The sequence below is a fragment of the Tupaia chinensis genome, unplaced genomic scaffold (assembly GCF_000334495.1).
Source record: "Tupaia chinensis unplaced genomic scaffold, TupChi_1.0 Scaffold143651_1, whole genome shotgun sequence".
Taxonomy (NCBI): Eukaryota; Metazoa; Chordata; class Mammalia; order Scandentia; family Tupaiidae; genus Tupaia; species Tupaia belangeri.
In genome coordinates, this window is record NW_006203500.1 from 2,734,704 (window position 1) to 2,744,603 (window position 9,900).

At 45.4% G+C, this 9,900-nt stretch overlaps 1 protein-coding gene across 1 annotated transcript in view; it reads left to right on the forward strand.

Moving 5' to 3' along the window:
• The window catches only part of SMC1B (structural maintenance of chromosomes 1B), a gene marked incomplete at its 5' end in the record, with an annotated part of 88,127 nt that extends 80,778 nt beyond the window's left edge, over positions 1 to 7,349 (forward strand). The window contains 3 exons of the mRNA XM_006164637.1: positions 1,276 to 1,345; positions 4,082 to 4,192; positions 6,769 to 7,349. Coding sequence (XP_006164699.1) covers positions 1,276 to 1,345; positions 4,082 to 4,192; positions 6,769 to 6,870 — 283 coding nt within the window. The remainder of the gene's footprint in view (positions 1 to 1,275; positions 1,346 to 4,081; positions 4,193 to 6,768) is intronic.
• Between the last annotated feature and the right edge of the window lie 2,551 nt (positions 7,350 to 9,900).

The following is a 9,900-nucleotide window of genomic DNA, read 5'->3' on the forward strand; positions in this document are numbered from 1 at the left end:
AGGTACTGGGGACACAGCTGTGAACGAAACAATGCCTGCCATAATGACACTTCATTTCAGGTTGGGGAAGACATAAAATCTATTCATAAACTAACCCTTTCATATAGAAAATAATAGAAAATGACAAGTCCTACAGAGGAAAGAAATAGAGAAGGGAATGGAGGGAGGGAGTGGCAGGGAAGGGTTTGGAATATTAAAGTTGTCAAAAAGACCTGTTTGAGAAGGTAATGTTTAAGCAAGTTTGGAGGAATTACAGGAGCAAGTCATGCAGATGGCTGAGGGAAGACAGCAAATGCGAAGACCCTGAGACCAGCGTGAGCCTGGTATGTGTAGAGAAAAGACATACGCAGCAGGGTCAAGCACAGGGCTAGGAAACTTGTAACAATCAAGATGAAAGATGGTGGTGGGATAGGCCAAGATGAGAGTGAGTTGCCAGAATCTGCTGACAGGTGAGGTGTGCACTGATGGAGGAGTCAGGATGACTCCCTGGGTTTTGCCCTATACAACTGAGTCACTACAGTTGCCATAGCTGAGATGGAAAAGGTCACAGGAAGGAAGCAGTTTAGAGGGGCAGGTGGAGCCTGACTTTGGATGAGTTCAAGATGGTACTGAGACACTCACATGGACTTGTGAGGTAAGGGTTCAGGAGAGGGGTCAGGGCAACTGGTAGGCATGGGAGAGCCATCAGCATTTCGATGGTATTTAAAACCTTGAGAACAGATGAAATCTTCAAGGGAGCTAGTTAGAGGGCCCGAGGGCACTACAGTTGTTGAAGGACTAAAAAGGCAAAGAGTTGGTAGAAGAGAGGTGAGAGTAGCAGGTACGTACCTATGGGTGGGATGAAGGCCCAGTCATCCTGCAGGTCTCCAAGGAGGAGGAAGAATGTGTCTGCATAGGTCACTTGGGATATGGACCAAAAGTTGAGTACAGATTAGCAGCATGGAGGTCATTAATTACCGAGATACAAGTATCCCAAGAATAAGTCTTATTTCCTCAGAATACTGTTAATCTTTTCCTCTAAGACTTCTGTAAAACAAGCAGAAAATCGGGGCCAGCAAGTGGTGTGGTGGTTAAGGTGGCTAGACTCCCACATGGCTGACTGCAGTTTGAGTCCCAGACCTAGCTGCTTGATTTCTCCCTTTCCCTTCCTCTGTGTCTCTCTCTCTGGTCAACTTAAAAAAAAAATAAAATAATGACATTGAATAAAATATTTAAAGGGGGGAGCAGAAAATCAGCACTTACTTGGTTGTGTTTTTTTTTTTTTTTTCCCCTTAGTTTTCGGCCTGCTCCATTCTTTGTTTTAGATGAGGTGGATGCAGCCCTGGATAATACTAACATTGGCAAAGTAAGTTTCTTTCTGCTTTTAATTTTCAGTAGAATATCTACAATTCCAGGTCCATGCACCATCAGAAGGCAGTTTATCCTGAACGAACAGTGTTGCTGGGCAAGCAACGATAATTGCTTATTAAAAACAACACTTTAAAATCTAAGTTAAATATCTAAGATAATTCATGGTTAGGGGCTCTCCCCACCAGAGTTGATGGGAAGCCACACAGGGGGACCCAAGGGTCACTGCACTTGATCAACAGCATTACTATTAGGCATGACCGGCTTCTCCCAGAACAAGCTATTGGGCATTGGGGAGCCCCAACAGCAGGCCCTAGGGCAGACAGGTTTCCTTGGTCTTACAGGTCACATTAGTTGTTTTTAAAAGTCCAAGTAACATCTGTAAATAAAATTCTAAAGGAATTAAAGATCGCTTTTCTTGTGCATGAGCAAGCTTTCAGTAATCAGAGAAATGAGGGACTAAAGAGACAGTTCAGTTCTTGAGAGTTAAATTTAGTCAGCATTCTGGGACCAGCAGTTAATGTAATGGCTATGTTACTGGACTCCCACATAGTCAACTGCAGTTCACGTCCCGGATCCAGTGGCTTAAAACTCACACCGGGCACATGTGCGTGCGTGCCCAAGATCCCGAGAGAACAGAGGAAAAGGGATTGCAGTGTGGCCATCCCCCCTGGGGGGTGATTTCTTGCTTTCTGTCTCTCTCTCTGTCTGTCTGGCAAGCGCATGCGCCCTATAGCAAAAACCTCTCCAAAAGAAAAAAAGAAATTTAGTCAGGATTCAGAGTTCAGTGGATAACATCTAGTCATCTTAGACAGACAGGCCCTCAGCTTTCTCTGAACTATAAATACACTGAATTTCTAACATGAGAATGGGCTCAACCATGAACAAAAACCAGGACAGGCACTGCCAGTGCCCAGCACTGGCCAGGGGAGGGGAGAGCACCAGCCTATATGGGGTCCTACTTCCTGGGACACCATCTTTGGAAATGAATTTGACTCCCCTGGGTCTGAGCCTAGGTCCATCCACCTTCCAGAATGGTTGGACTTACAGCTGTGTACAAGGAGGCTGCTCTGGTCATGCTGACAGATGCAGTCCTTATTCACTGGGTAAGGTGGCAGTTTCGGAGTAACCTGATCTTTTAAACTTGGTGATGAGCCTCTCCCTGAGGGAGTTTTCAGTCTCAGGTGTGGCCTGGCAGATTATAACCCTTGAAGCAGTGACTTCTCACTCCAGTGACTCTCATGGGAGATTCTGGGCAGGCAGGAGACACTGCACTGCAGCAGCCTGAGGGATCTTGGGCATTTCCCCACTCACATCTATCCAGATCCAGCCCAGATCTCTCCAGGGCCCTGCGTTTCTACCATGCCACGGGACACACTCACATTGGTGCCTCTGGCAGACACTTATCCCTCATATTATCGGCAGGGTGGTGGTGGTTGGGGGTGGGGGGGGAAGGAGCAAAAATAAATCTTCCTTTCTCTGGAATGCCAGCCACTCTGCCATAGCTGACAACTCCATTGCCTGACTCGGAGAAATCTCCCCCAGGAGGTTGATTTTGGCACTCTGTCGCCCACATCTGATGGGGGGGTGGGGAGGACTGCTGCTGGACTGTCTGTGCTCTTGGTTGCACTAAAGATGTCTGTATCTTCCAGCAAAATGTAGGCGTTTGCATTGGTGGCATCTTCAGGGCCTGGGCTTTACTTCAGACTCCATCCTAAGTAGTAAAACCTCTGAATTCTCACAGTCCCTTTGAGATTTATATTCCCGGCATTCCATTGCTGAATTGAGACTAGTTATGTAGTACAGAAACGGTGACGTGGCTTCCACTCCCTCCTGTGGCCAGAGTGCCCTTCTGTAAGAGGTGACTCTCCAGGCAGTGCATCCCCTCCAACTTGGCATGTTCCTGTCACCATCCCAGGACTTCATTTTGCATCTCAGTAGCTACTGCTTTTGCCACTAATGCTGGAGCTGCTTCTATGAAGTCAGCTCTCAGCTAAGTGCAGTTTTCTGCCTTTTAGACTTCGCCTAAGGTCAGTGCCTTATGTCCGCTTCAGAGTTTGTGCCTGTGGTGATGTGGGTGCAGTCAGGACCTACAGACATGGAGACCCACTCTGGGCCCTCAGAGATCTGGGGAGCTGTCAAGGATCTTGCTAGACGTTGATAGTCTGAGTCCAAGTTCTTCATCACGCTCTAGGTTCTGAGTAGTTCACCACGACCCGCTTCTATCCAGAGGCTATTTTGCTCTTATTCTCATTTCCTTGGAATTGAGCTTCCTGAAGGGGCCAGGGTTCACCTCTAATCAAATGACTTCATTATGGATTATGAATACGATTTCCGTATTTTTCCCTTCAGGCTTTGAGTCAGCAAAATAGAAAGTTCAAAGTTTAAATACCAATCTTGACCCTCATAAACTATCTTAGTGGTAGTTTTTGGTTTATTATGTTATAAAGGCTGGTTGTATAGTTACATGATAGCATCTGAAGTTAGAGCATAATTATTTAAAATATCTTTTAGGCTTTAGGTCAGGGTTATAATTTGCACTTACCTCCTACTTTAGAATGTAGGCTATTTCCATTCCTGCAGTTGTGGTGGCTTTATTGGATTACCAAAAAGGCGAGTAAGTGCCTTTGTCCCCTAAAACTGGGCAGAGCCAGAGGTGACCAGAATCATTGTTCCTGAGCCCAAACAAGGTCTTTCTTTGCTGGTAAAACGTGTGCTTCTTACTTTCTCCCAGGTATCGAGTTACATCAAAGAGCAGACTCAAGAACAGTTTCAGATGATTATCATTTCCCTAAAAGAAGAGTTCTATTCCAAAGCTGATGCACTGATAGGCATCTATCCTGAGGTAAAGACAGTGGAAAGAAGGGTGGCCACAGGCCTCTCCTATATGACTAAACAGCTGCAGGTGGAGCCTGGGGAGGCTGATTTCTGCCATTGAGAAACACAGGCTTATACCTTTTTAGTCTAATAAGATTTTTTTTTTTTTTGGAGAGGTTTTCGCTATAGGGCGAGACAGAGAGACAGAAAGCGAGAAATCAACCCCCAGGGGAGATGGCCACGCTGCAATCCCTTCTCCATTCTTCTCTCGGGATCTTGGGCACACACACACAAGCGCCCAGTGTTGAGTTTTAAGCCACCGGGTCCAGGACGTGAACCGCAGTCAACTACGTGGGAGTCCAGCGACATAGCCATTATGCTAACTGTTGGTTCCCCAGTCTAATAAGATTTAACACTCAGCTATTTTTCTGTGATATTACATCCCTACGATTTAAGATATCTTCCAAGTGAAGGCAGCAAACTGAAAACTACAGAACAGTGAGTGTAATAGTTTTTAGCGCAAGCTCTATGGCCTGGTGGTTACAGCCTCCAGATCCCACCTGGCCAACCCCACAGTTCAAATCCCTGACCTGGCAGCTTGCAAAGCAAGCCAGGTTCATGTGTATGCATTCCCAAAATCCTGACAGAAATGAAGGAGAAATGAAGGAGAAGGGATTGCGGTGTGTTTGTATCCCCAGGGAGAGTGCTTTCTCCTCTCCCTCTCTCTGGTGAGTGCAAGCAACCAAATTTGGTTTCGTAGGGGCCAGCAGGTAGCATGATGGTTTTGACACTGGACTCTTCACATGGCTGACTGCAGTTTGAATCCCAGACCTGGCAACTTGCTTTTTCACTTTCCCCTCTCTCTCTTTCTCTCTCTGGTGAGACCTATAGGAAATTAAATAATAATAAAATTAAATAATTATTTTTTAAAAGCTTGGTCTTGTAAAATAATAGAACACATTAACAGATTAAACTGCTAATACTGTATTTCATACTTCTGTAATGTTTGAATTTTTATTTTATTTGTTTTTGCCATAGGGTACATACTCAGTGGAGAGACAGAGAGACAGTGAGAGGGAAAGTGAGAAGTCACCCCCTGGGAGTATGGCCATACCACAGTCCCTTCTCCTCCATTTTCCTCTTGGGATTTGGGGCGTATATGCACACATGCCCAGCTTGAGTTTCAAGCCACCAGGTCCAGGACTCAAACTGCACTGGCCATGTGGGAGTTAAGTGCCTTAAACACCATGCAATTCGCTGGTCCCAGTGTTTGAATGTTTGAATGAATGATGAACTGTGGTAGAACAAGGAACCATACATCTTTCAAAAGTATCAGAGGGGGAAAAAAAGAAATTCACTTGAAACTTAAGTAAATTTCAGAATTTGAACACTTTTCTTTTTTTTTTGAAAGGTTTTTGCTATAGGGCGCGTGCGCTCGCCAGACAGAGACAGGGAGACAGAAAGTGAGAAATCACCCCCCAGGGGGGATGGCCACGCCACAATCCCTTCTCCTCTATTCTCTTCTCTGGATCTTGGGCACACACGCATACGCGCCCAGCGTGAGTTTAAGCCACTGGGTCCAGGACTCAAACTGCGGTCAACTACTTGGGAGTCCAGCGACATAGCCATTACACTAACTGCTGGTCCCAGAATTTGAACACTTTTCTTTTTCTTTTCTTTTTTTAAGAGGTTTTTGCTGTAGGGTGTGTGTGTGCTCGCCAGAAGACAGAACGCGAGAAATCACCCCCCAGGGGGGATGGTCACACTGCAATCACTTCTCCATTCTCCTCTCGGGATCTTGGGCACGCATGCACATGCGCCCGGCGTGAGTTTTAAGCCACCAGTTCTGGGATGCGAACCGCGGTCGACTATGTGGGAGTCCAGCGACATAGCCATTACGCTAACTGCTGGTCCCTTGAATACTTCTTAATCTGTTCAGATTACTTCCCTGAGCCAATGGAGCAAAGCAATTAATTCAAGTCATTGGGTTTTGGGATAATTAAGTTTAACTTCTTGAGTTTTCCTTTAGGTTATGATAAAAAATATTAGGTCATAGGAAAGTTAGGACATATTTTTCTATGCAAAACTGTATCATGACTTTCCTGACACCCCAATAATTTATCTTCCTGTGCCTACAGGATATTAGGGGTCCACTAGGAAATACACTACATGAGAAATGGAAATTCTCCTGCCAGATTAAAAAAAAAGAATTAACTGATGCAAATACAGATAAAATTGCTATCTTCCTAGGTATAAGGAACTTCCTTTTTAATGCAAATCTAGACTCATTAATTGCCATTAATTAATTAATTTGGAGCAATTTTTGCTATAGGGCATGTGCGTTCACAAGAGAAAGAGAGTGAGAAATCACCCCTCAAGAGGGATGACCACACTGCAGTCCCTTCTGTTCTCCTCTCAGGACTTTGGGCACACACACACCCAGCATGAGTTTCAAGCCAGTGTGTCTGGGACTCACACCAGTCAGCCATGTGGACATTCAGTGCCTTAACCACTACACCACCTGCTGGCGCCATTGGCCCTTTTGTCAATAACATTTTTTCCATCATTAGGCAAACACTTTTAACTGTCTTCTCTCCATTTCAGCAAGATGACTGCATGTTCAGCCGAGTTTTGACCCTTGATCTTTCTCAGTATCCGGACACTGAAGGCCAAGAAAGCGGCAAGAGACAGAGGGAGTCCCACTAGGAGCCACAGTACTCTTGTGCACCTCAGCTGTGGGCCAGCCTGCCCAGGCTTGCAGTGGTCAGGCTGACAGTGACTTAGTTCCCCCCTCCCATCCACACAGTTCTTGAACAACCCACCTACCAGCCTGGTGAGCGAGCCTTTCAAGAAGTCTTTTAGCTGTTCTAGCCAAAGAGGCTGTGTAGCTCACTTCAGTCAAGGCCCCATTGCAGAAGTAGAAATTTTCTGTGATAATGTTGAATTAGTTTTAAAAAAAGAAGTACAACTTTGTACTATAATTTTAGCTTCTATACTGGAATAAGCCAAGTAGAAAAATGTTGAATTCTGCATCATCTTCACTGTAGTCTTACCCTTAAGGAAAACTCTTGGTTTTTAAATATTCTAGTTACAGGTTGGTTAATGAGTTGTTAAACCTGGCTTTTATGGGAAATTGTTTCAGGCACTGTATGTCAAAATGGCAATAAAAAATATTCTAATTTCAACTATTCTATATTATATAACTTCAGAAGCAAAACGAGAGACTTTTTTTTTTTTTTTTGGAGAGGTTTTTGCTGTAGGGCGCATGTGCTCGCCAGACAGACAGAGACAGGGAGATAGAAAGCGAGAAATCACCCCCCAGGGGGGATGGCCACACCGCGATCCCTTCTCCTCCATTCTCCTCTCGGGATCCTGGGAATGCACGCACATGTGCCCGGCGTGAGTTTAACCCACCAGGTCCAGGACTTGAACCACGGTCGACTACGTGGGAGTCCAGCAACATAGCCATTACACTAACTGCTGGTCCCAAGAGGGGGAGACATTTAATGGTGAAATTTGACTGCCTCAATACAACTTCAACCTTTTTTTTTTTTTTTTTGCTAGAGGTGCATGTGCTTGCCTAGGAGAGTGAGTAGAAAGTGTCCCACTGTGGGGAATGGTTGTATGTAATCTCTTTTTCATCTCTCCCTCCTCTCAGGATTGTGGACATGCGCACACATACACCAGCACATTTTTCAAGCTGCAGGGTCTGGGACTCATGCATTTGGCCATGGGGAATCCAGCGGCCTTAACCACCACGCCACCACCACTGGTTGGCCCTCTCTTTTTGTAAATGTAATTTTTTTTCCTTGCCATAGTATGTGTGCTCTCCAGAGAAAGACAGTGATAAAGTAAGAAATCACACCCCCAGAGGGATGGCCCCTCAGCAGTTCCTTGGAATTTAGGTACACACCAGTCCTGGTGTGATTTTCGAGCTGCAAAGCCAGCTATGTGAGATTGAGCACCTTAACCTCCATGCCATGTGCTGGCCCTGGAAATTTAACTTCCAGTAAGGAAATCCTGAGGAACACATGCTCTCTCAAGTTACAGTGGACTTTGCCACTTCAGTGCATAGTTTTTTACAGGAAATGAGACTGCACACTTCAATAGTACTTCCACTTCCAAACAGAACAGGAAAACCTCAGGATGGTTTTCTGTTTCACTCCTTTGGGCCAAGTGCTCCCAGGGAAGGGCCTCCTGAAATAACTGCTTTTGAAGGACACTCATGCTACCAAAGGATTTGCTCTGTACCTAACAATTACTGTCACACAAAGACCCAGTTCTAATCTCCGGCTGCCTGTGCTTCTCCTTTTCTTCATTAGTACTGGTACTACTGCTGCTTCTGCTTTTGTGGCAGGCAGTTAGCCAGAAATCTGTCTCTCTCTTTCTAAGTGAGCACACACACCCAATAGCAAAAACCTCTCCAAAAAAAAAAAAATATGAGGGGCAGCCCTAAGCTCACAGCAGTTTTATCAGTCTAACCTCTGAAAACTCCCTCCTCCCACCCCGCACCTGAAGCAGGGATGGAATGCTAGACCAACATCCTAATTCCCTTTGGGGCAATAAACTCATAGGGCAGATTATGCAAATATGGATACCTTCAAAATCTACCTTGATCAGGCGTAATTAGGTAAATTCCTCAAGTGCAGGAAAAAGCCCACAAAATTAAAGAACACGGATTCTGTGACAGACCTCTCTGCTAAACATTCATCACCTCGCAGTTACAGTACACCTAATCCGTTCCGAACACAGTTGCTACCTAACAGTCTGCCCGCTCAAGTCTTTAGGGTATACATCATTGCTAAAAGCTCTTTTCTATGAAATACTCTCCCACCTGCTTTCCTCGTGGTTGTGGCTTTATTTCTTGGGGGCAGGTCTTTTCATTTTAAGAGATCTGGACCCAAAGAAGGAACCTCACATTATGCAGCTCAGCTCCATCAGATGAGAACACTTCCTCTACCTGAAAGGTATCAACCATAACCATGCTGAACTGTCTTTGGCAACACCGACTCACAAATGGTCAAGGGTCCTGCCCAGTAGTAGGTCCTGTCATCCTGTACCTGCCCACTTCCTCAAGACCATCATGCTATGCAGAAGATACAATAAAAACCACAGGACTGTGGCAGTATAGGCCAGGGGCAACACACACCCCCCAAAGATAGGAACCTAATAAAATGAGTTTCACACACACTGAATGGTTAAGAAATACAGATACTACAACTAATGTGGCACTTTCTACTGAAAAAGCCCAGGAGTCCACTTAGAAAAGTAGTTGTCACAAGGGGTGGGGGGGAGTGGTCTGGAACCTCACACTTGTGGGAGGCTGAGGCGATGGTGCATCCATGGAGCAGGAAGCACCCAAGGGCTGACCAGGTGGGAGTTTGGTGCTTTCTTCCCTAGCTCCATGCATCTGGGTGCATTCACTGCATTCTCCTGCCTAGTGCAGGGATCAGCACATGGTTGAGGACCATAGGTAAGTTGATCCTTCAGTGGATAGTTGCATACATACTTAAAGTGCAACCATTTAAAAATGTAACTATCCTAGCTTGAGACAGTGGAGACACAGGGGTACTTTGTCACCCCCCGACCCAGTGTTTCTTACTGATGAGATTACATACTCAAGGGCTTTATGCTCCAGTGGTTTCCAACCTATAAACCGTATTAGGATAAGTCTGCATTTTAAAGCAAGCATTACAACAGAACTGACTACATTTGGTCACTCACTACAGTTCACCA